The sequence below is a fragment of the Pimephales promelas genome, chromosome 19 (assembly GCF_988280905.1).
Source record: "Pimephales promelas chromosome 19, fPimPro1.hap1.1, whole genome shotgun sequence".
NCBI classification, from domain to species: Eukaryota; Metazoa; Chordata; class Actinopteri; order Cypriniformes; family Leuciscidae; genus Pimephales; species Pimephales promelas.
Window position 1 is genome coordinate 30020807 of NC_142787.1, and position 26876 is coordinate 30047682.

Consider the following 26876-nt stretch of genomic DNA (forward strand, 5'->3'; position numbering starts at 1 on the left):
GGAAACACTGGCATAATGCAATACGTAATGCATTTTATGTTGCAATATTTTATTCTTTCTCTCTCTAATATAGCTAGCTATCAATATGGTACACAATAATCCCATTCAGATCAGTGATAAACAAGTTTGGTCAAAAGTTATCAAAAAGTAGTCTGAATACATTACCTAAAATGAGAAATCTAGATTACAAATACAACTTGCATCATATAATTCGTAATCCGCAACGGACAACAATTTGCAAATAATCTGCCCAGCATTGCTTGTGGTTAGCTAACAAATCCCACTATCTTTCATCAGTTTCAGTAGTGCTATGATTAAACTGTAATGTTTTGTGTGTATGACTAGGACAAAAGATATGAAGTGCAAATCTAGGATGATGGGTTCATCTTTAAATCTCACAGTGGACTTTCCCTCAGACTTTGACCGAAGATCGAGACTCAAGAGCAGCATAACAAACATTGGGCACTTTGCAGCAAGGAGGACGCCACGAATACTTTGCTGGTCCAAACATGTATATTGAAGGCAAAGAACTTGTTTCGCAGGTCTATAGATGGAGGTCGCCAAGGAAACTGCATTTGAACCAGTTTACAGTACTGGTCTGCTGCTTTCCTTTACATGTTTTGACCACCTGAGAAAAGGAAACTTTTCACAAAGTTCTAAGTCCTAAATGTTCCATTTGTGAAGTTAAGCGTATTGATGTTAAATGTAAAGCAGTCTTTCTACACATCAATTCTCTCATATTTCATCTCAAGCAGTCAGATTCAGCAATACATATATTTACAATGGCCTTTCATATTATTAAAAGTCTGAGTCGGGTAGTAGAGTAAAATAATTAAATCTCTGATACGGCATAAGCATTTATACATGATTACAATTCACAGCGTGATCCGTTTCATAACAGATAATGCATGTTTCCCATTCCCTTCCATTGTCCATGAACATGCAGACACTCTTGAACGCAGGATATTCAAAACAGTTTTATTTTTACAGAACTTTAAAATCAATCAACAATCAATTACTAAGAATATGAAAATGGACACACACACACTCTCTGCAGTCCCATAGAGAGAACAAACAGGAACCCAGAAGTCTAGAACTAATGAAAAGAATTTAATGGAGGGAATATTCAGGATTCATCGTCTCATGCCTCTGGTCTTCATAGCGTCTCAAACTTCTGACATGGCTAGAATAGTTTGCATGCAGGATGGATCTGTAAGAAAAATAAAATTTTGTTTTCAACACATGAAAAGTAGCATTAAAAAATCTTTTCTATTATAAAATGTTAATTTGAGAATTTATATTTACAAAAGAAAAAAAAAAAGCACATTACAATATAGGGAGGGGTTTTGAAAGCTCACTCTGGGTAGAACTGCGGTCCAGTCATGTGGAGGTTTGCGTAAGGAGGAGTGGAGTGAAGACCTTGTTGCATCTCCATGCCTTGGTTTAAGTTGGCAGACAAAATTATTGTACATTTTTTTTTAGGGTGAAAAGTAATTTGGCTTCATATCACGTTTAACCAGGATATTAACAATGTTCCAAATAATTCAATTCCTGGAGGATTAAAAAAAAAAAAAATCCAAAACACACCTTTAAAATATCCGTAAGCTTAATAAAGTAGTGTTAATGGTGCGTTCATGTGCTATGGAAATTATGATATTTTCCACCTGTGAACTGGTATTTACCAGTGTGTTGCGTTTGTTGTCGCAATGTGGTAAAACGATGGAGATCCAGACCTGTTATTTAGCTAAAACTATTTTAGATTTCTGAAGTCATCTGTTATGCAAGAAAATTATTTATCAAAACTCAAAAGGTAAATAATATACAGTATATATTTCTTTATCATGAATAGTACATATTTTTACTATTCACGATTCTCGCGTTACTCACCGCCATTTTGAAAAGGTCAAAGGTTCTCATCTCGGCAACTCGTGCATCAAAATATTCTACGAGTTACCCAGTGGAAAATACCACATGAGGGGGTGTTCATGTGCATTTTCCACGTCAGCTTTTGGTATTTACCATAATTACCGTAGCACTTGAACGCACCTTTGGTGTTATTAATTAGTGTTTTTATCATGTCTGAACTATCAGCTCAGAGACACTATAAGGCAAAACTTGGAAAAAATAAAACAGGTTATTACGTACAGGGTTCCCAATCTTCTTATGATTCAAGGACTTTTTAAAGCACCTTTTATTTTATAGCAAGCACAATAAACATAATAATTATCATTACTGCCAATCTGGACAGTATCAAAGACCTACAGTACCTGTATGTCTATCATTACTGCAGTGATGTTACTCACTAAAATCTGACTTTTTTAAAGTCTTTCACTTAGATAGAATGTCAGTAACCCCATTGACTTCCATAGTATTTTTTTTTCCTACTATGGAAGTCAATGGGGTCCATCAACTGTTTGGTTACCGACATGTAATATTCAGACTATATCAGACTACCTCTGATGACTCTGACTGACGGGTAAGGGTTGAAACTCTGTGCCCACATCAGAGTGACGAGTGAGGAGATTTGGGTCGCCGCAGGGATGGACGTTGGTCCTCTGGGGACAGAACGCTTCTTTGGCTGATAGGCCCAATCTGTATTAATGCAGAAAAATGAGAAAAAGAAATCTGCGATTTCAAAAGTACGCAAGCGTATTGCATTCACTTGAGGAAACAAAATCTACTGTTTTTCTGAATTCACGAGTTTATCATCTCAGAATTACGATTTTCTCAATTTTCTTGAAAAAAATATTTTTCACTCTATTTTTATGAATTAATGAGTTACTCCTAATTTTTGAGATAATCAAGTCATTAATTCAGAAAAAGAGCAAAAATGATGTCCTGCAGGCATGTTAAATAAGGGAGAACTACAAAACATGCAGATCAGTGGATCCTCAGGACTAAGATTGAAAACCACTGCTTTATCCATCAAACCGTTTCAGACATTGTGAGAAAGAAGTTGAAGCTGCAGAATGTATTATGAGAAAATTAAAGTGTTTTTTAACCTTGGATGCATGTAAACCTATTGTAGGAGACCTCCAAAACAAATGTTTTCGAATATTTCTGCATAGATTACCTGGGTACTTTCGCGTGTGTTCTGCCTTGATTTTATGTGCTTCCACGAAGTATGGCTCCTTCTGCTCTTCAGACAGTTTGCTCCATTCTAAACCCAGCTGGACACTGATGTCACGCTGACTGGCAGTAGGGTTAGCCTTACTCAGGATGGGTCGGTGAATCTTTGCCCATAATATGAAGGCATTCATGGGCCTTTTGATGGACGCTTTTTTGTTCCGAGATCTTTCCACCTTGCTTTCTGCTCAAAAAAACAGTTCAAATGTAATGCTGCATCTGCATCCATGCACAGACTTGGGTCATAAAGTAAATGCGTCACTTAACAAATTATTATGGTTATCTTGAACCATAAAAAGAAGAATAAATGTAACGTATCTTTACAGCTATACTTAAATTAATGCTTGAAATACTTCGAACAAATAAATAAAGACACACATTGTGTTTTCGTGTAGTAGGCTATGGGGACTTTACATAGATGTAATGGTTTTTATACTGTACAAACGCTATATTCTATCCTTACACTAGCTAAACATGGATGTAAAGGAAGAAAATGGCGCTTTTTAAAAAAAAAAGTTCTGTTCCAGAGCAAATATCCATCCACCCATCCATCCATCCATCCATCCATCCATCCATCCATCCATCCATCATCTACCTACCTGCTCCTGAAGTCGCCTGAGTAACGTTCAGTCCATCGATATTGTCTTGCATTGAAGTTTCGTTGATTGGCTCACGGTTGTTTATAGGCGCCTCGCTAATTGGTTGATGGTTTACTGTCGTAAATTGCGCCTCGCTGATTGGCTGATAGTATAGCGTTGGAAAAGGCGCCACGATAACTGGCAGATGGTTTACCATCGGGAAATACGAATGGCTGATTCGCTGATTGTTTACCACCTGAAAAGATGGCACGTCGAATGGCTGATGGGTTTCTGTAGGAAAAGGCGCCACGCTGATTGGCTGATAGTTTGTTTCTGGGAAAATCGCCTCACTGGACAAATTACAATTAAATGACGGATGTATGTTTTTAAGTGAAAGAACCTCCGAAATGTTTAACGAGGAAAGTGCGTGATCTCCCATTTCCGGTGAATCTTGAACCGAGGGATGAAGTGGAGATATCATGTCAGCGATTCCCTGTTCAATACCAACGTCAACTGTCACCGACCTGTAATCTTCATGCGGTGGTTGATCAAGTCTTCGAGTCGTCAAACTGTTGACTTCAGTTCGGTTACCGGCTTCGACAGAACTATAAGCTGTAAAAACACAATTTTCTTCTGTTTCGGCACACTTGGGTTCGGCTTCTTCAGTTGTTGAACCTTCTTCAGCTTCTCTGAACATCAGCCTCGCTCTCATTTTGGGGTGTCTGTCCATTAGTACAGAGTACAGTAACTTAACTCAACAGTAACGGCCGTGAAATATGTTACAAATTACTCTCCTGCATCCTTTAAGAAATCAAAAACAAACATGGTTTCTAAACGTCAGATAATCGATTCGATTCTCGCGAGTGTGACGTCATCTGACAAAGACCATTTCGTAAATTCTCATTTATCTTTATTCTAATTAACATTTGTCCAAAATTGTATTTAAGTAAATTATATTGTTGGGTCGCATTAACCAAGAATTAAAAAAAAAATGATGTAACAATTATTATTATTATTATAACAATAAATATAGATTATTATAATATTAATAACCGTTATTTGGGTAAAGTCAGGTGAGCCACTTTCAAAGTTCCACATACCTTCTTAAAGGGATAGTTTAACCAAAAATGAACATTTTGTCATTTACTTGCCTCAATTTTTTTTTTTTTAACTTTTGAACACACACACAAATATTTTAAAGATGGATGGAAATCAAAAAGTTGACGGTATTGACTTAGTGGGGAAATGTGGAAGTCAATGGGTGCCGTCTGGTTATCATTATTCTTCAAAATAACTTTTGTTTTCAATATAAGAAAGAAACTCATACAGGTTTGGAACAACTTGAGCGGGAGTAATTGATGATCATTTTCGTTTTTGGGTAAACTAACTCTCTAAAGCCAAGTGCATATGCGTTTCTTGTTTTTATACTTGACAAATCCGGCTTTATGGCTCATATACCATATGATAAAGGAGCTATTAATAAAAAAAAGCTCATTAGTTTTTATTGTGGGGACAAAACATAATCCTGTGCAATTCAATAATGATTCCTCAAAAGCCAGATGGATCAAATTTGATACATAGCCTACTGTATTTTAGCATTATTATTTTTTTAAATGATGGATGGATAATCAAGTAAACTAAGTTGCTTCAGTCCAGTAAATGTTCATTTTGAAATATTAATAATATAAACGACCATCTATCAGAGTAGAAGACATGTTTAAGATTTTATACAACAGGTTTTTTCAGCAAAGTTTTGTTCAATTTGAAATTTATAGAACATAAAAATGCATGCATCATATGATACAGAGGCTTGTGACTAACCTTGATGTCGACACTGGAGGGAGCCACAGGACACAAGACATCTGAGAGATTCTCTACTGTCCCGAATCAAAGATACCATCATAGAAAAGCTGTTTTTATTTATTTATTATAAATTAGTGAAACACATTTGGTTTCAATAGAGGCACTAATCACCTCAGTACTTCCAATTCATTAAAATTATAGGGAATTCTCAATCACTGTTTAAGACAGAGGACCAAGAAACCTACTTTCATGAACAATATTAATTGTCAACTAATAAAATTGGTCCTCTCTCCTACTGACCCCTAAAAGGATGGACACCTACTACAACACCATTAAAGTCGCAAAGACCGTTTTTGATGAAATCGTTTAATGTTAAACAAAATCTTTTGAGTACAATAAAATCAAAAAAATTCAATCTGAAAAGAAACTATAATGAAAGAGGCGCTCGATCTTCCATTTCTCTTTACATTTGCATAAACTAAAAAAGTGTTTACTGAATTTACCCATGTCTAGAACAATGTATTTAAGCACATGATCTCACTCTCTCTGTATAATGTTAAGTATTAAAATAAGAAACTAAACCCCTACGGAATAAATCTAAATAGTAATAAAATAAAGATTTGGTCATTTTGAACATAATGCCTCGGTGCCTGTTGGAGGACCCCTTGTTTGTTTATGTGTAAAGCAGCATATGGGAAAATGGACAAAAGCAATTTTTTTTTATAAAAAAAAAAAGGGCGCCAGTAAACTTCATTTAGGGTTCACAATACCTTCATCGATTCCATAGCCACCATAGACATTTCATAAATATAACTGACCCGCAACAATGCTTAAAACTGTAAAATCGACATGCAAAAGGACAATGGATATGACTGTTATTCAAGTAGTTAATAGAAATGTGTAACACCACTCCTGCTACCACCGAAGCACACGTTTCGCAAACTCGATTGGAAGAGACTCCTAAAAATCATTCAAGAATGTAATGGCTTACGCTATTCATGTAACAGTTTCGGATCCATCGAGTACAGTTAATAACCTTCATACAAATTCGTATCATTAAAAAGGTGGCCATTTTCACAGGCAGGCACACTTCAAATTTCGCTCAGGCAGCTTGCTACACGAAACTATATCAGATATAGTCTGTTAAAAAAAACAAACAAACAAAAACAATCATCTAAATAACAGATGTTGGAGTGATAACGGAATATAATGACGGCATATCAGACAAACCGTAACGATTCAAATCGTTAACAAAAACAATAGTAAATATTAAGGACCCGCGGTAGTTTGTCCCGTCTTCTACCATCTGAGAAGTGAGTAAAATAATTTACTTTTTGCACACCGAGATATTTACAAAGTCAACCCTTCACGGCCTTTAAATCACAGCATGAGTGATGCAAAATATGAGGTAATTTCTGAAATCAGATGTATTTGAAATGGTGAACAGGGGAGGTTTCTGTTATGAAAATGTACCAAACTGCACACAGCCATCTTTTTTTTCTTTTAAAAGTATACAATATGCCGTTTACAAAAGAAACCCCACATGAAATAAAAGCAGATTCTTGTGTGTGTGTGTGTGTGTGTGTTTCTCTGTATCTGTTAACGTATAGGGGCAAATGATTGCAGAGTTGTGACACTGGCTAGTTTTGTCCATTTTACTGAATGCAGCTCCTTCTTTTGAGAAGGTGTATTTGGACCAGTAACCCTCTGGGAGTGGATCAGCCTTCATTTCCCAAAGTTGCCAAAGTTTGCAAAGGCATCTTGTTTGGGTTGCACCATGGCGGGGTTCATGCTCTGGCCAATGCTCATGCTGGGCACACCTATTCCAGCAGGAACCATATTCATGCCTATTAGTCCTTGATTGACAGGCATTCCTCCAAGACCCACAGAGCCCATTCCCATGGTGCCTGTTGCCATAGTAGGAGGCATTCCCATGCCCATGGTCCCTCCGGCCATCATGGGGGTCACTCCTGCTCTGGGAGTCGCTGCTGACGGCTGGGCATTGAGCGTCATTCCCGCCAAATTCTGGGTGACCATGTTCAAGGGTGGCTGAACACCTAAATGAGAAACATCTTAAATTACAGTTCTTGACAAATAAATAATACATGCAACTGTGAATTGACCTATGGCTAAGCCACGCCCTCAAACGCAATGAGCCAATCACGGTGCGCAGCTAACCCAATGCACTCGGACATTCTGTGCTTCCACGTCCATTGAAATGCATTGTCAGTTTTCATTCATTTTTCTTGTCATTTTAAGTTTAATGGTCAAACGGTGTGCATGGGGTCACCGACACTAGGTTCCCGAGAGGCTGGGCGACGGTGTGTATTTTTTACCCTTTCCCAACCGAGATAAGCGTCTGCTCCGGATTAAGTTATGCGGTTGACCACAACAACAACTAAACGTGGATAAATTAAACAAGGATGTCTACATCAAGAGTTCAGATGCAAAAGCCTCTAAATGCCATTTGAAATTTTCTTCTAGAATGATCATTTTTATCAAGCTTGTATATTTAAGTTCAGTGATTTCACTTAAATGGCAATGATAATTACCTATTAATTGTTATTTAAGTGAAATTACTGAACTTAAATATACAAGTTTGATAAAAAATCTTCATTAAAGAAGAAAATTTCAAATGGCATTTAGAGGCTTTTGCATCTGAACTCTTCATCTGTTCTAAGTTAAGTCAACAACGTATTTGAACGTTATCTTTAAAATCTCTAGCCTAACATTAGAAAACGCTAACGTTAGCTTCAAAGCAAGACAATCCGGTTTGAATCAAAGATAATTGTCCAGCAATGGGATTTCTAACCTTGCTGTATCATGGTATTGAGTGTGGGCTGTGTGGGCTTGGGAGGATTCAGGCCTGCAGACAGGAAATCCAGGCTGATGTTGACGCTCGGGTCTGACCAGGTGGGCGGCATTGATATCTTCCCCCCTGACTTCTGTAGTCCCATCTGCTGAGTCAATAACGGACCCCCTATTGTCTGACAAAGAAAGAGCATCAAGTAAATTACTGCAATATTTATTTTTTTTTTTATAATGTTTATTAAAAATGTCATAATTAAACCTTCTGGTTGAAAACGCAAGACTTCCCTCTAGTGATGTAAGCACAGTGTTGGGGAAAGTTCCTAATACAATTAATGCAATTTATGCCTAAATTAATAACTAAAAAAGTTAATGTTACACAAATATACTTTTATGCATTTAATCTCTCTTTATTAACCAATGTCTTTGCTGCTGACCTTCGGATGATCCAATTTAACCATACTAATAAGTAAAAATGACTTTAGATAAACATAATATACGTTTTTATTTTTGTTTTTATTGCCGTGTCCTATTCGAAGCCCTCTACTGTACAGGAGGGAATTTGCATTTCCTTAAACTTAGTTCATTCATTTCACTTTTAGTGTGAAAGGGCCTTTACATTTGCCAGAAATACAACTTTTTTTGTTGTTATTATAAAACAAACATGCAAGCCCAGCCCAGGTTAGAAAAAGTACCGCAAAAATAATGTAATGTCCACTACATGTTATGTCACACAGTAGGATCTCAACATCTCAATATCAGACTGTATGACAGTCAAGAGAGGTAAAGACTTGCGTTTGGTGACAGTGAGCTGCGTTTTCATGTGGGATTGAAATGGCTGCTAGCAAACTTTTCTTGAGAGGAAAAACTGAAAAATAAAATCAGGGTATATACAGTAATCCTTAAGTTAAATGTACTACTTTTTAATACCTTTTTTACTCCCTTCAGATTTTTTTTTAAAACCATCACGACACTGAATTGCAAGTGTTAACCAGCGACCTTTCTATTACACAGATTTTGACATTTATAACATGTTTAGTGGATTGCATTTGCGACCGAAGTGCATTAGCTCCCATCCACTTGACATTGATGTTTTTTTACACACCAAACAATACAGGGAATGCATTGACATCACTTTCCCGCCGGTACAACCCCCCTCAACCTGACTGAGTGGCAAAAGATCTGCTGCGTGACTGGATTTAATAGGGGAAACTATTAACGAAACGAAAATGCGACTAAAACTAACAATTGAATCAATTTAAACGAAATGTTGGACTCAATATAGTTGGACTCCTAACAACTTACTAAAGATCCAGTGATCCATGGATATTGACATGCAGCCAGCAATCATGTCACCTGACATTTATGTTTACCGGGGAAATAAAAGCAATATTTAGATCTACATAGGCTAAAGCAAACTTGCCTGTGAACGCTTTATATAAATACAATATAGGTAGGTCTAAATCCGGGTGATCACTTATATCAGGGTTATATAGCCTCTATATATCGTCATATCGTCCAGCCACTGAATATGACGTCAGCATCAAACATAGACAGAAATGAAAGATCTTTGATTGTCCCCAGATAAGCTAAAGCCCATATTTATACGGACTAATGCAAACATAAAATAGGACACCTGATAGTCTGAAAAAAAAATAATACCTAATTTTAAAAAAATAATACCTCTCAGACTACATTTAACACTTTTAATGGCCTTAAATTTGACAATTTTGATTTATCACTTTTTAATACTTTTTAAAACCCCACAAACACCCTGAAAATGCAGAAATATGTGTGGAGGAAGTGGTGGTTGGTTGTTGTCACACTAATTGAGTCATCATTAAGTCATGAACCGATTTGACCGGTGTCGTATGAGAAGCCACACTGCAGGATTGTGTTTCAAAACTTCTGACACGGGCAGTATTTCCTCGTAGGTAAAATCTGAGCGCAAATGCATTAATCGGCTGTCAGAGTACATGTCAAACTAGCAATCAAAAACGATAGACTTTAGCTTTTAAGGGATGAAAATTCTGTCATCATTTACTCACCCTCAAGTTGTTGCAAACCCGTACGAGTTTCTTTCTTCTGCTGAACACAAAGCAAGATATTTTATTTTGCACCATTGACTTCCATAGTATTTTCTTACGATATTCTACTATGGAAGTCAATGGTGCCAAACAACATTTTGGTTCCAATCGTTCTTCAAAATATCTTCCTTTGAGTTCAACAGGAGAAAGAAACTCATACAGGTTGAGGGTGAGTAAATGATGACAGAATTTTCATTTTTGGTTGGAATATTCCTTTAAAATTAGCAAAATTTGTCTCAAGAGTGTGAATCTGACTTCATAATATGCATTTAGAAAATAGTTTTTTGACATAAGTGCAGAACACAAAGCTGGATTTAGAGTCGTAATCCGTACCTGCTCCCCAAAATGAGTACAGAATGGCAGATCTGCTGCTCTGAGAAGTGTTTCTGATAAAGTGAACCGTTTACCTGTGATCGGGACAGAGGCGTGGTTGCGTTCTGCGAGCACATGTTGAAGGTCATGCTTTGGGATGCGCTGAGACTGCTGTTGTTGAGGGCCATCAGGTCGAAGAGGTCAGCGGAAGGAGGTTGGGTGGATGTGGGCGCGGGGGCGGTCGGAGCGGGTACGTCACTGAACAGGTCTGGGATGGCAGATTGAGCCGTGGCAGCGGGAGGACTGGTGGAGGAGAAGGCGTTCCAGTCACCAAACTCACCGTTACCAGTAGACAGCGAACCTGAGGAGACAGCCAACCATTAAACACACACACACAAACAAGTGTTCAAATGTGTGTGTTTTTTTTTTGTTTTATTCAGCAAAGATGTATTAAAAAGTAATCAAAAGTGACTTCTCGAAAGACTTTTACTTTACAAAAAAAGCCTAATTTCAAGTAAATGCTGTTCTCTTAACTCTCGAACCAAAGATTTAAAATAAAAATGATTTAAGCAAAAATATTAAGCACAACCACTTTCAACTGTGATTATAAGAAATGTTCCTTGAGCACCAAATCAGAATGATTTATGTTGGATCATGTGACACTGAAGACTGCTGGAAATTTAGTGGTACCATCAATTAACATTTTAAAATACATTACATAAAAAACAGTTTATTTAAATAATTGAAATAATTTATTTGTAATAAATATTTAAATAATTATTTAAATATTGTAATAATATTTCATGTTTTATTGAGTTTAATGAAATAAATGTAGCCTTGCATGCATATATGTGTGCGAGTATATATATATACATACATACACACTCACCTAAAGGATTTTGTGTTCTGTGTTTGTACTACCATACCATACTAATAATGCTCACAAAAAACATTTATTATTGATTTGTGTTAATTCTCCTACTTGCATGGTTATTGGTTCACTGTTGTGTGGCCATTCATGAGACTTGTAACTGGATGGTCACATGCACACACTGCTCTTAAGGAGCGAGTCTCTGTCAGGGGAGATGGAGCATGGATGATGGGAGCTGACGTGTGTCTGTGCTCATAATACTCAGCAGGTAGTTGCTCCATCTGGACCCCTCAGTCATTCATCAATATTTCACTGCGTCGTGTGTTGCTACTCCAATCACATTTCAGACAAGCCAACAGAATTGTCATCCTACTGCCCAACAGCAAAGTGCCACTGGCTCTGCATTGAGCAGCGAGGCTCAGGGAGGGCATAGATTCAGAGAATGATGGGAAAAATCAACTCAAACCCACCCATTTCTCTCTGTAATGTGGGGCACATTGAATTGCTGTAATAACTTCCTAAATTCTCAAGTGGGACAAATATTGCAGATGTTAGATTAAAAGAAATTCGCCAAGCGCGAACAGAGAATAAAAATTGCTTGGCAAGTAAATAAAATCGTCAAAGGGATGAAAATATATACTACAGAAAAGCTACTTTTAAAATGGAAAATTTAGTTATTCTAGAATTTTGCTTCTCCAAAACAACTTTTCCAAGCACATCTGTACCTCTGACTGGTTTGAGTGTTCAGATCACACTGTTCACATTACTACATGTTAAAGGATTAAAAAAAAGTCGAGTCAATTTCGTTGAATGAACCAAATGACTCGAAAAAAGATTCGTTCATTTGATGAACAGGAGAGTCACGAACGTGCATCACAGAACAGAGCAAGGCCAGCATTTGAGCTTATAAAACTTAAACTTTGTTATTTATTTTTTTAAATGAAAAAAATTTCACTTGATAAGACCCTTATTCATCGTCTGGTGTCGTTTAAAATGCTTTGAACAGTTTGCAGTTTGCACTGAATCTCTAATTTGGACCTTGAACCGTTTGGTTCCCATTGAAGTCCATTATATGGAGAAAAATCCTGGAATGTTTTCATCAAAAACCTTAATTTCTTTTCGACTGAAGAAAGAAAGACATGGACATCTCGGATGACATGGGGGTGAGTAAAATATCAGTAAAAGTTTTTTTTTTTAAGTGAACTACTCCTTTAATGTTTTTTTTCGATGAAAACTTGCAGAGAGACAATGAAGATATCACCAATTATCATCAGGTGTGGCAAAACTCTAATTTTGGTCCTGTTCAGGATTGTACTCTGCATGTGATCTTAAAGGATGTGCAGTTGGATCACACATCACCAGCAGCTGACGGGAGACTGGCAGAGGCAGAAGGTGAGGGCAAGTCAGCAAAGTCACCAATGAGATCTGAGCTTTCAACTGTAAACAATCAAGACCACGCATAGTCTTTAGAAACAAATTATATAATATTATTGAGAATTGCAAACATAAAGAGGGCAAAAACATACAAGTATGTTTCAAAAGTTTAGGGTCGGCAAGATTTTTTTTTTTTTAAAGATTTGAAACATCTAATATTGAAAACAGTAATAAAAACAGTAATATTGTGCAATATTTTTTACAATTGAGTTTTTTATGTTTTAATACATTTTCAAAAAAAATGTTATTGATGTGCAAGTAAAGCTGAATTTTCAGCATCATTACTCCAGTTAGTGTCACATGATCCTTCAGGAATCATTCTAATATGCTGATTTGTTGCTCAAGAAATATTTATTATCAATGTTTGAAACAGTTGTGCTGCTGATTATTTTTGTGGAAACCAGGATATATTTTTTACCCATTCTGTGATTAATAGAGTTCAAACTGTTAATACTGACATTATTCATCAATTCAGAGTATCAGCAAGTATCAGTGCGTCCAATTTAATACTTTTTAATATAATTTAAGACCTTTCAAACTAAAAAAAAAATAAAAAAGAAGACCTGTAGATCACTTATATCAGTTTCAATGAGAACGAACTAAATCACCCAGCTCAAAAGAGAGATATACAGTAAAAATTAATAATGTTTTTATTGTTTTAAAGAATAACAAAAATCCATGTTGTTATATTAATACTGGACTGAAAATATATGATAATAATATTTTTTTTATTTGGGGATAAAATGGTACAATAACAAGAGTAATATATTTTCGTTTTAATTAACTTATGCAATAGAACGATTTTATGATTTCAAAAAGCAACAAGCAAAAATGTCATTTAATATATTACTTTTTGCATTTTTAACTGTGGATTTAAGAAATTTTATGCTTAAGGCTTTATTTTTACATTAAGGAATTAATTCATCCTTGGTGTTTTAATGCAAAATATATTTTTCACGACAGAAGAGAAAATCTCTTTACATCACAACAAAGTTTTCCTATCATGACAATGCAGAATAGTAACAACCGGTCAGGACTAAAACTCAGATGCACAGGCAAACACACACGTCCATCCACGTACAACACAATTAGGTTGTCACAACCTGGTAGCAACAGCTCGTGACCTCCTGACTGATGTCAACGGACACAGCACAGCTGTTGGGCTGGTGATGGGATACGGAGGGACAGCAGCATCTGTGCACCCATCTCCTATCACTTCTCTCTCTCCCACACACACACACACGACTCACCCATCTGGGGAACTTAGATGCCTCTGACTGCATCTCTGACTTTAAAAGCACATCAACTTTTAGGAAAAAAGTTTCTCTTGGAGATTTAAGCTTCTGTATGGAGGAAATTGGGCTCAAAAACAATATCCAAGTAGTAAAAGGATATGCTTCACACACACTGAGCAGGTGTGGGCAATAGTGATAGTGATGCTTAAAGATGAACTGAACTGAAAAATATCGACGTTGAAAACGTGTTGTTTATGACAATTAAAAGTAAATTACACTAAACATTTTTTAAAAATATATATTTATATAGCTTTTTTAAGCAACGCAAAATTGCGCTTGTTAGCGCTGGCAGTTCCGATGACGTCACTGGCATGGTAGGACCCGCGGAGCGCCATAGACAACAGCTGTAGGTCCTGTATACACAGACGAAAATGAGCGCTTTTAACGGCATGGATTACGCATTTGAGCCCGTGAGGGACAGGCCGGTAGTGTCTAACTACCACCACATGGAGGACGGCTTCACTTGCAGTACAGGATCGTTTGGGGGAAAGTGACTGTGGGCGCGAGACACTGCACGGAGACGATCTGTTGCAGAGAGGTCAACATGGACATTTATTGATCGGCGAAAAATGCATCACCATGCACCGTTCATTTCGGATGCTGTTCGGTGAGAGAAACGTGTTGAAGGAGGCTATGCTGTCTCTAATGGATGTCCGAGCTGAGACGCGAGCGCCCCATAAGTAGCAGGGTATTTTACGAATAGGTGACGACTGGGCTAACTTGTTACACTTTTCTCAGATTGTTTAGATTAACAGCGTACTGGCAGTTCACTCTATGGGCGAGGGTGCATTTAGGAAGGAGAAAATCCCATCCTTTACAGTGAACTATACATCAGGGATCTTTTCCCCCTCACCCGAATATCAAGGATTCGAGTAACGTTAACGTGATGCATTGAACTTGTAACTTGTGTAAATAAAACATTTCGTGCATTGTCAGACGTTTCATGTACTCATTGACGAAAGTACACATCTCTAAATAGTGTGTCGCTAAAAAATCTGTTTCCTCAGCCATGTCAGCTAGCCTCAGACTGTTTACAAGCTACGGCTGTTCTGCTGGTGCGGGTAGGCAACGGAGTGGCTTACCATGCCAGTGACGTAGTCGAACGTTGAAATCCAACATGGCGGCGCCCGTGTAACAAAAACAACACTTTCAATGTACCATTTTATCCCTTTTAACAAATTCTGCCATTTTAAAAATTGTACCAATGAGAATAAATAAAATACATCTGTTATATCACCTTTTCTCAAATTTCAGTTCAGTTAAAGCAAGAAGCGTTTTCAAATGTGGACAATTCAGCTGGTCAGGGTCTTACCTGAAGACACTGGTTGACCAGAGCCAGAGTCCACCATCAACAGGTCTGCAAACCCTATGCTGGATGACTGACTCGATGATGCCTGAAAAGAGAATAAAGAATGTCATATTTCACTTTTACCACATGAAGGCAGCACAGGCTTCCTTTTGCAACCATAAGCACTATCACAGAGAGGACTGTGTGGCATTCATGTGCTTTTGTTTAGATTCTGCAGTCTTCTATACGGACACCTTCTGGAGTGTCTATGTAAAAATCAATGTAAACTACTGGTCGAGTTATTATTATGAGCAATATAATAAGATGGCCAATATAACACTAATATAATACAAAAAAAGCAAAACAATTTATTTCATTTGAGCATTTAGGAACTCATTACAGAACTTCTTTATTGTTATTATTGCTAATGTAAATAAACTTAATAATAGCAATATATTATGAATAATTTAACCTATGGGGAAAAAACATACTTAAAATTTTGGAAATTAAATGGATGCTTATTTCACCAATATATTACACACAATTACATTTCTCTAACTTGAACATTTAGAAACTTACATCGATTCTTTATTATTATGGCTAATGCAAATAAGTAGGGCTGTCAAACGATATTTATATATTTAAGAAAAAATATTATTTATATATAAAATATTGATATTTAAATATAATATAAATTATATATAAATCTCTATACAGTATATAAATGAAATTATTTCTTAAATATATACAAGCATGTGTGTGTATTTATATATATAAAATAATTATACACAGTGCACCCACACATATTATGTAAACACAAACTTTTTTTTTTGGATGCGATTAATTGTTTGACAGCCCTACAAATAAGTATTTATAAAGTCAATAAAATAAGTCAACCTATGGGAAATTATAACTGCTTAAAATTATGGAAATTATTCCATTTATTTCCCAATATGTGAACATCTTAATTATAATTATTTTATTATTATAAAAAATAAATTGTTAAAGTCCTGTAGTCAATAGTATCTCTGAAAACTCCAACCCATGGACTATCATTATGCAAATTAGTCTCAGCCTCCACTCAATCACACCAGCTCGGACTACCTGATACACTGGGTCAAATATGGAAATACTGGTTTAATTCAGTCGTATCTGTTTGAACCAGATACTGATTCAGAAGAAGTGGAAGAGGGAATTACACAGGCTCGATGTCGATGTATCAGAATGGTAATGCACTTTATGTATTGCTATCTATAACATCTGACACATAAGGGTAATTAATGTGATTAGCCATTTGCTTGATTATGTTATCAAACCGCTAATAATGTGTTGCTAATGTTATGTTACACACAAAACAGACAGCTGAACATCAGTATCCTTAAACGCTTTGAACAATTTAGAACGCCAGTGGAGATTCGAGAAAGGCGTATATTTCATCACAACATCATAATCGAGAGCACAGATTCAGAGAAGAATATTTAAACAGTTGTGTTACAAAGTGTGGACAAAACAGTCTTTTAGATTAGATTTCAATTTGACACACAACTATTGGATTTGGAATGACAGTGTGAATGTAGCCTTAGATTGTGAATTGTGTTAACCTGGATATTTTAAAACGGCTTTAAACAACTTAAATGAAACGGAAGGCTCTTGTGTTAAAATCTTTATGTACCCTTTACAGCAGGATGCAGTATTTTACCATGTTGCTGTCAGCATCGGGACTGCTTTTGCCGCCAGTGTAATGAGCCGCCGCGCCCAAGTCGACGGTTTTGGACGGGACGCCGCCGCGTTTGCGTGTGGAGGTGGTTGTGGTGGTGGAGGTGATTGTATCGGTGTTCTGGGTGATCTGGATGCTCTTGGTTGTTACAGTTTCCTCATCATCCTTGAACTCTGACTTTGCAAGACGACCGTTCCGTGAAACTTTGTCCTCCTCATTGTCACTGCAGGAAGAGGCAACAGTAAAACTAATGAAGTAGTCAATTTGTCAGGTTGTTTCATTCAAAGTACATTTCAAAGCATTAAAATCAGCATGTACCTATTTTCTAAATTATGTTAATGTGAACAATTCACTAGGATGTCATAACTTGACCCAGACATCTCTCTGGTGAAACATGCACAGTCCTCCTTCCTTACTATTATTATCTGCAAGCTCACATTCAGCCGGTGCGTCTTATCCAATCACCAAACGATGGGTAGAACCAATTCTCCATCCTAAATTTGGTCTTTTTTTGATAATCCATTTTATACACTTGGATGTACGTCACAATACATAAAATTCAAACTGCAGAAACAAATGCCAAAAAAACACGTTTGTCGGGTTTTGCCGTATCATTGTGTTATTTTGTGAGCATGACAGTTATTTATTATATAACGGACAACTTGTTTGTTTGGGTTTGTCTGTACGGTGTGAATTGGCCTTAAAGGAGTAGTTCACTTTTAAATAAAACTTTTGCTGATAATTTACTCACCCCCATGTCATCCAAGACGTCCATGTCTTTCTTTCTTAGGTTGAAAAGAAATTAAGGTTTTTGATGAAAACATTCCAGCATTTTTCTCCATATAATGGACTTCAATGGGAACCAAACGGTTCAAGGTCCAAAAGACAGTTTCAGTGCAAACAGCAAACTGTTCAAAAGGGTTTAAACAATTCCAGACGATGAATAAGGGTCTTATCAAGTTAAAAAAATAAAAAATAAATAAAAAGTTTGAGTTTTATAAGCTCAAATGCTCGCCTTGCTCTGTTCTGTGACGCGCGTTCGTGACTCTCCTGTTCGAACTCGTTCATCAAAATGAACAAATCTTTCCAGAGTCAACTCGTTCCTTTCGTTCGTTGAATGAAACAAATGATTCGGAATAAGATTCGTTCATTTTGATGAACGAGTTCGAACAGGAGAGTCACGAACGCGCATCACAGATCAGAGCAAGACGAGCATTTGAGCTTATAAAACTTAAACGTAGTTTTTTTTTTTTTTTAAATGAGCGATCGTTTCGCTTGATAAGGCCCTTATTCATCGTCTGGAATCATTTAAACCCTTTGAACAGTTTGCACAGAAACTGTCTTTTGGACCTTGAACCGTTTGGTCCCCATTGAAGTCCATTATATGGAGAAAAATCCTGGAATGTTTTCATCAAAAACCTTAATTTCTTTTCGACTGAAGAAAGAAAGACATGAACATCTTGGATGACATGGGGGAGAGTAAATTATCAGCAAAAGTTTTTTTTAAAAGTGAACTTTTATCCCTTTAAGAAAAGCTCCGTCTCTACTTCGGTTCCATAGCTTTTTATTCTATAGCTTTATCAATTGTATGGACTGAAAATTCAGTAACGTACCTGATACGGTCTGGCGAGTCATCTCTCTCCTTCTTGCGGAATTTGTTGATGGTGTCATCAATGGTGCTTCCAATTTTGTCACTTATCTCCCCAAATTTTTCACTGAAGGGGAAGCTGCTCTTGTTTTTGTCCCAGTCCTCGTCCCAGTTGCTTTTGGATTCGGGTTCAAATCGTTCTCCCGCTGGGAATGTTGATACAGAATTAGTTAGGTGCTGAATTTATTCGAGATATTTAATGCATCTGATATTTACGCACATTAAAATAAATGCTTTTTTTATTTAAAAAAGAGATAAAATGAAATTAATGACCAATAAACCGCCACCCCGGAGACCCCTCTGGCTCCGCCACTGCTCATACACACATTTCTAATTTCGAAAAGTGTGGAAAATACACCTGACTAGAATCACTCAACCCCAACTTAAAATCAAGCTGTCTACCCCCCTCTGACCCCGAGGTATTTTTATCTTTCACAACCAAAAAGAAAAATCCATCATTAGACTGCCATAAATAATTGGAAATTTGAACCTGTAGTACAGCTAATAAAGGGAAAGATCTGAGCAGCAATCAAAGCACACACCAAGCACAATCTTTCGACTTTGCACACAAGTAACATCACTAATGACATGACAAGGGACATGGCATCTTGACTTGATTAGACAGCTCTAAGAGAAAACATGTAATACAAAAAGCAGAGATCTGATTATTTCTTCTAACCTGATCATAAACATCACCAAATGACGCAGTGAGTAAAGTTGAACAAGTGATAGCCCTGAAATCAAAACAGCTCTAATCAAAAGATCAGTTGCGGAAAGACGGGAATCCAGGGGGAATTTCTCCATACTATGCGAGAAAACTTCAGAGGGCCTAAAACAAATCCCTGTGGGATGCCAACAGTACAGAGACAAAGAGGCTCACTTTTGGGGTCAATCACAGTTTCAACAGACAAAAATAATGCCTCAAAATGACCTAGGTCCAAAGGGAATTTCATGCTTTATTTGATTACACAACAGCACAATGCATTTAGGGGGAAAAAAAGGTACCTGGTAGGAAGAAAGCAACATCAACACTGTATATGACGCATATTTACTGTCTAGGAAATGTTTGCAGAACAGTTTTAGTATACTGATATTAATTGTGAGCAGATTATCTGTGTGTACTGGTCATCAGATTATCAATTAATAAATTATGCAAGCTTCAGATTTATGTCCATTTTCCCAGTTAATGTCTTAAATTACATTTTTTACGTTTTTAGGTTTGGGGCAAAACAATCTCTTTTTTAAACCAGCGGGAGAGAGCAAGAATATCTGGGAAACCGGTCTCGAAAACCTTTTGATAAAGCGTCTTCATTTTGGCAGTGGCATTAGTGGTTGTAAAAATCAAATTTAGCAACACTTGATCACTTACAGTTACTTTGTTTGAAGCCTCCCATGCTGTCAGAAGATACTCCAATGTATTTGTCTTTATTCTTCTTGGCTTTCTTCCTCTCCTCACGTAAACGATCATCATCCTGAACGAACTCGACCATTTCTTTAACCTTCTGCCGTACATTAATGCCCTGGTCCTTCCCATTCTCATCTAGCAAAACAGAAAAGAGCATGTCAAGTCACATGGAACTGTTTGGCCCATTTATTCTTGTTTTTGCAAACCTCCATTAGATACAGTAAGAAAAAAAAAATGGATAAGTACCCCAATGTCAGAATAATTGAAATATTAAAGAAGATAATGCTGTAGTCAACTTTTCTTTCAATGCCAGAACAGCTGGAATACTTAAAATGGAAGAAATGCATGGCTCTTCTACAAAAGTCTAGGTAGGCTGCTAAATTATTTCTTATTGTTTGCCTTATTAAATATGCATTAAATACAAATTCATAAATACAGTGGTATAAAGGCAAACCTTTTGGGTTGAATACGGAAATGAAACCAAAGCTACTGATGTGCTAACGTTCATGAACGGTCTCAGTAGATGATTGAAATGATGAAATATTAAACAGAATAGCTTCTGAAAAGCCACAGATTCTTTGAAACATATTTAGAACAAGGTAGAGCTTTTAATAGCTACAAAAAAGGAAAAGAAACAGACAGTAACGCCTCAAGAACAATGACTAGTAGGAAGTTGCAGGATCTGTCATTCATGTTACTGCTTTGTCAACAAATGCAGCTTAAAAGGTGTAGTGCCTTCAGAAAGACTTTATTACTTGAAAATTAATAATTTTCACCTTTAATTCATTTATGAATTCATTTATTAATTCTCTATAATGAAATATATACATTTCGCTCGTACAAACAAGCTTTTCCTGTTGGAAAGCAAACCCCAGAGCATGAGGCTACATCCAGCATCGCTTGACATCTGGGATACTGTTACCTGGGTGTTGAGCTATATTTGGGGTTATGACAAACAAAACACTGTTTTCAGGCCAAAGAGCTCAATAATAAATATCACATCACCCTCTGCAACAGCATCAAAAGACCCAGTTTGCTCATATTTGCCTATTTGCACACTGCAAATATTATTTATATATAAAATATTTATATGTATATAAAATATAAATCTATATACAGTATATACATGAAAATATTTCTTAAATATAAGTGTGTGTATTTATATATATATATATATATAATAATAATTATACACAGTGCACCCACATTTATTATGTAAACAAAAACTTTATTTTGGATGCGATTAATCACGATTAATCATTTGACAACCCTAATTTTTCATCATTAATAATCTATTAATTTTTTAAAGAATAATAGTCCTATGAAATGTATTTTATGTAGAAAAAGTATTTTTCTTTTTATGATTTACAACCAAATGTTTCAAAAAAGGTGGTAATCAAATGAATGCATAAAACTAGCAGTTTAATTAATGCTTTAAAAAATAAATCAATTAAAATTTGTACAATTTTTAGTCTTTTTTTGGGAAAAAAATATTTTCCTTTAATTATGTTTAAATAAATTGTATTGCTATTATTATTATTTTTATTATTTGAGAAGTAAATTCTATTGTACAATGGTAGTATATTTCTGTCATAATATCTTCAGGTTAAACCAAACTTTTATTTTGACGGGTTGTAGTGAAGACCTTTGAGTTTCAGAGTGTATTTTTCTCAAATAAAATGATGAAATGCTCTTTTTAACTTCTTTTCGACAGGGGAAAGAGGTTAGAGATAACAGCCTCTGCTTTTCTCCGCTGTACGTGTGTGGGTGGATCAAGTTGAGAGTCTAAACAGTCAAGTGGATAGAAGGCGTAGGCGAGATTCTCCGTCAGATTTATTTTTCTCCAATACCGTAAATAAGTAAATGTGCATGATATGATAATCGTATCATACCGGTATACCGCTACAACCCTACTGTGTATACAAGGGCTGAGGAAGCTTCTGGAGCTGAAACTCAGATATCATATGGTAATGGCCATTTCGTTTCCATCATGCGCTGTAAGGGGTAAACCAATCAGAACAGACGGGGCCATCTGGCCAATCAGAGCAGAGTAGGCTCCAGGAAAGGAGGGGTTTAGAGAACAAATCCTTTATCAAATTGTTTCAGACACTGATGGTGCAATGCATATTATGAGAAGATGTTTTTTGACCATAGATGCGTAGAAGAAATAAATTAGGAACATTTAAAGCATAATAGGGGCACTTTAACCATCTAAGCATTTCATCTATTTAAACCTACCTACAAAATGATAATTTTCCATAGAACGCAGGTCGTAAATATGTTCTCTGGCGCTGGTGACCACCCGCTCTGACCCGTTTCTGATGAGGTACGCTAATAGCAATAAGGCCTGCACAGATGGAAGATTGAGTTATTAGGGACATTTCCAAATTAAGCCATTTAAAGAGTTAAATGCAGGATTTTGCGTGTATAATTAGTTTTAAAAAAAAATACACACTTTGTTTACACACTGAGGTTCAAGTCAAAATCATTGTATGTGATCAACAACACACATGCTACAGATAAGTTGATAAACTTAAATAGTCCTTTACACTCATTAAACATGACTATTGTTCAGCTGGACTATTAAAAATTCTTAGTGAATCATGTGATTTTAGGAAGTGTAACCACATATGGAACAAACATTTCTTTGTGTGAAGAAATGAATGAAGATTAGAAATAGACCGATAAATTGGCAAGTCTAGTGATTTGGCCGGTATTTGCTTTTTTTTACTAAATACTAGGGGTGGCACGGTACATGAAAAACATCTGAACCGCTCGGTTCGCTTGTCTCGGTTCGGAGCGTGTGTGATTTCATGTTATGATATTTAAATATATAGTTTAAGTTTAAATTATACTTTAAGTTTACATAAAAACTCAATTTTTGTAAGAGCTACACTTAAGTTAATTTCAATCTTTGTGTGCTAAAAATGCACAAAAGTTCCTGTAGAGATAGTGTTACACATTGTACTTTTTTTGCTAAATAAACAAAAAGCATGTCATCAATGTCTTCTCTCTTGCTGTATCAAAATCTCATCTAATTGTGGATGATTAAGCTATTTGTCATATGCTGAAGTAAATTTCTGGAGTGTTAAAGATTAAAAGAAAAAATAACAACAAGAACCGTACAGAACCGAAAACCATGATAAAAACGTAACTGTGGGTTTTGTGAACCGTGCCACCCCTAATACATACTGTACAAATGTAGTACACAAGTGAATGTACACTTAATTTCAGTAGCTAATTGTTACTCATTTAAAGTGAAAGTATGATTTAAGAAGAAAGCTTCTCACAGAGATGAGCAGTGCACTGTACCTTGTAAACTCTTCTCCAATTCTTCTTGTTGTCTTTCAGCATTCTGGTCCAAAGCATGTTCATAACTTCAGGGAACTGCTCATACATAAATGTGGATCTGCAGCATGAATAAGGAGGATTACAATTGCAAGATACTAAATAAATTAAAATGTTTTTAAACCTTCTATTAGATTAATTAAGTATATAATAACAATCAGAGAACAGTAATTATTTCCAGAAGGAGATCCCTGAGTGGCAATTATGCCATGCCAAATTGTCTAAATATAAGGTTTCAGTGGAATCAACAAAAAACACATTGATTCTGCCCAGTTGATATGCAGAAGCAATTTTGCTTGGTTTATTACAAGCTAAATAATAGGCATGATATCGTGGAATTATAAATATCATATTATTGTATTACAAAATATTGCAAATGTACATATCACAATATGTGTATCTCAGCGGCTTGCGATATCTGAATTATTTTAATTTTATTATTTCAATGCATAATAGATATATAGAGAATAGACTGACTTGTGTGTGACTTTCCCCATGTTATAAGAATTAAACAATCTGGTGCAATCTCGAATTCAGTTCTCTTTATTGCACTCGAACGGTCGAATATACACACAGTTGTCGAAATGCCTGTCTTGGCAACTGAGTTTCGAAAGAAATATGGTTTGTCAATGAGATCCGTGCATTAGTCTTAAAGTGACAACAGCCTAATACAGTTTACCTGCAGCCGTCTGTAAAAAACATTAGAAAAAGAGAAAATAGCTTCTGCTCTTGACTGAATAACTTTTGCAGCTTTAATATGAATCAATATTTAATTCATGGGAAGACTATACAGACTTTTATTTGTACATTTGATATTGTTTCTCAATTGAATTGCACTGAGAAAAGATCTAATGTAGGCCAACCAGAAAAAACTTTTTAAAATTTCATTTATATCTTATCTTTATTTTATTGTATTTGTCCTATTGTTTGTATTTTGCCTATTCGTTCTTATTTTTAATAACAGATACATTCAAATATCAAAAATAACTAATCATCCACCTCTAGTTTCAGGTGTTTTATATATATAACTATATATGTCCATCAAGTTTAGCAAAGAGTTGTTGGTATTTAAATAGTTTTTTGTTTCTTTGTTTTACATTGATGTTGAAAAGACATCGTCAGATTTGTGACATTATTTTTATGCAATGCTAAAACACTGTTGGTCACTTTCAGAAGTTGTAGTGATTCTTTCTTTTCCCAAAAATATACAGTATATTGGTTATCACATTTTTAGTTTTCTTTAAATTGATTTTACACACTTAAAGCATTATTTAATCATATCGCATAGCAAATATCGCAATCTTTAACAAGATAACGTACATCACATTTTCTTAGATAACGTGTGGCCCTACTATATTATAATCTGGCAAGTTTTTTTTAACCTTTCGAAAACAGGAATTTATACCACTGACAATCTTTAACATCAGCTTTAAAGATGTTTGTATATTTTTCCACATATTTCAAGTTATTATTATTCCTAGCAAATATGCTTGAAAGTACTAACACCATCAGTACTTCCAACACAAAGTTTGGCATATTCAAATAGTCAAACCATCCATCGCGTTTCTGATTTTAATGTAGTGTAATGATGTAATGTACACTTGTTTTGTACAAATTTAAAATATAAGTCACTAAATGAGTTACAAGTCTATGCCATGATGCAATGCAAATGAAATCATCAGCTATCAATGATGAGATCAACGTAATTCTGCAGTAATTGCCCAACACAAATGCTCTGTGGTAATTCAGAGAAGAGTCATTGAATGCCTGAAGACTGAGTAGTTCGAGCACTTACTTGGCGATCTCACCCATGAGCTGACCCGATGGGCCCCAGGGGTCATCATTGGTGGCTTCTCGAACCTTGGACTCAATCTCAGAGTAGTTCATCACAACATTGGTGCTGGGAAACAGCGAAAAACAGAGAACCACAAATAAACACCAGACAACCACACACACACACAGACACGCAAGTCAATATATTGCTGCACATGAAGGTGTTGGAAAAACTCGCTCGAGCACGTCCATTTTGGTTGACTGATATGTATTTTGGACTGATAGAAGAGAACAGACTGCCAAGGTTTAAATGCGTTCAGATGAAGCCCGAGAGGTCTGTTCAGTGTTAAATCTACTGAGCAATTATGTAGAGTAAGCCAATACGTTGACATTGTTGTAGATCAACCTGCCAGTCAATGGGGAAAAACACTAGGAAAAATCTACAAGATTGAATGGTGAAGTTATGCTGGCCAAAAAGATATATGAAGAAAACAAAGTCCAAAAAAGCTTCTCAACAAACAAATATTTTATAAAATCTGCCTGGTTACACACTTGTCTGGCCTAACGGGAGTGATCCGAAAGATCATTTTGTTCCCCGACCAACAGATTCAAGCAATGGGCCAACTTATAGACCGATCTTCGTGGTTTATAATAACTAGCGACAAGGAATAGGAAAATGAGAGCAGGGCACATCATTAACGGTTAATACTCATGTCAACTTGTTTTGTGCTATGTTTTCCACAAAACTTTAGATGTGAGGAAGCGTAGGAGGACGTGACAATGAAATGATGTGCCTTTATTTGGAATTGGAAATAAAAATCTAGAACAGTTGCTCCTGTGCTCTGATTAATAGACAGTCTCAGTCAAATGGAGAAAGTGAGAAATTAAATATAATTTATGTGCAGTTTTAACTCTAGATGATCATAGGTCAAAGACCAGATTGACAATTAACCTAACAAGACCCTACTCTTTAACAGGTTTGGAAGAGACAGGGTAATGCAAATTCATTCATCAACTTACAAAGTTTCCACAGGCTGGGAAAATGTTTAAACTACACTTCAGGAATAGTTCACTTCTGTTCAGTTCAACTTGGACTATCCTACCAAACTGATCATCCTTTTCTCAACACTCAACTTTGAAAATTCCCACTTCATTCCCATTTATTCCCATAAATTTTGGTTAATTCACTTAAATTTCCATTAATTTCCATGGAAAGTTTCATCTTTGAAAATTCCCAAAATTTTGCAACCCTAATGACGAATAGGAGATGTTCAACAAAATGTCTGAACTGCTCTTCTTAACTCAGCAAAAAGGATGATGACTTGGCTACAAGTCAAGTTTTTGGATTTATAGATCACCCTTTTTGCCATAGCTCTCACATGA

The 26876-nt window shown here is 36.0% G+C and overlaps 2 protein-coding genes across 3 annotated transcripts in view; both read right to left on the minus strand.

The window, feature by feature from the left end:
• Positions 1-962: 962 nt before the first annotated feature.
• On the minus strand, positions 963-4501 carry LOC120483030 (uncharacterized). Its single transcript, XM_039677877.2, has 5 exons — positions 3726-4501; positions 3074-3310; positions 2455-2592; positions 1359-1437; positions 963-1210 (listed from the first exon to the last, which is right to left on the minus strand). The coding sequence occupies exons 1-5, from the start codon at positions 4432-4434 to the stop codon at positions 1111-1113; spliced, it is 1263 nt and encodes a 420-aa protein (XP_039533811.2). The 5' UTR covers positions 4435-4501; the 3' UTR covers positions 963-1110.
• Positions 4502-5857: 1356 nt separating this feature from the next.
• The window catches only part of clint1b (clathrin interactor 1b), a 28915-nt gene continuing 7896 nt past the window's right edge, over positions 5858-26876 (minus strand). Inside the window, exons 2-12 of one of the 2 annotated variants that reach the window (XM_039677054.2) lie at positions 25516-25620; positions 23685-23781; positions 22611-22719; positions 20337-20507; positions 18933-19113; positions 17302-17542; positions 15627-15708; positions 12945-13022; positions 10810-11075; positions 8320-8494; positions 5858-7564 (exon numbers count right to left, since the gene is read on the minus strand). In XM_039677054.2, coding sequence (XP_039532988.2) covers positions 7233-7564; positions 8320-8494; positions 10810-11075; positions 12945-13022; positions 15627-15708; positions 17302-17542; positions 18933-19113; positions 20337-20507; positions 22611-22719; positions 23685-23781; positions 25516-25620 — 1837 coding nt within the window. In that variant the 3' untranslated portion in view covers positions 5858-7232. The remainder of the gene's footprint in view (positions 7565-8319; positions 8495-10809; positions 11076-12944; positions 13023-15626; positions 15709-17301; positions 17543-18932; positions 19114-20336; positions 20508-22610; positions 22720-23684; positions 23782-25515; positions 25621-26876) is intronic. The other variant, XM_039677057.2, reaches the window with a different exon arrangement.

Bases quoted from the DNA above. Each gene is read 5' to 3' on its own strand.
- LOC120483030 (XM_039677877.2), bottom strand. From the start codon at position 4,434: ATGGACAGACACCCCAAAATGAGAGCGAGGCTGATGTTCAGAGAAGCT. The intron at 3,311-3,725 runs GTAGGTAGATGA...TTTTTTGAGCAG, and splicing joins TCAGGCGACTTCAGGAGCAG to AAAGCAAGGTGGAAAGATCT. The intron at 1,438-2,454 runs GTAGTCTGATAT...ACTTAAACCAAG, and splicing joins GTCAGTCAGAGTCATCAGAG to GCATGGAGATGCAACAAGGT.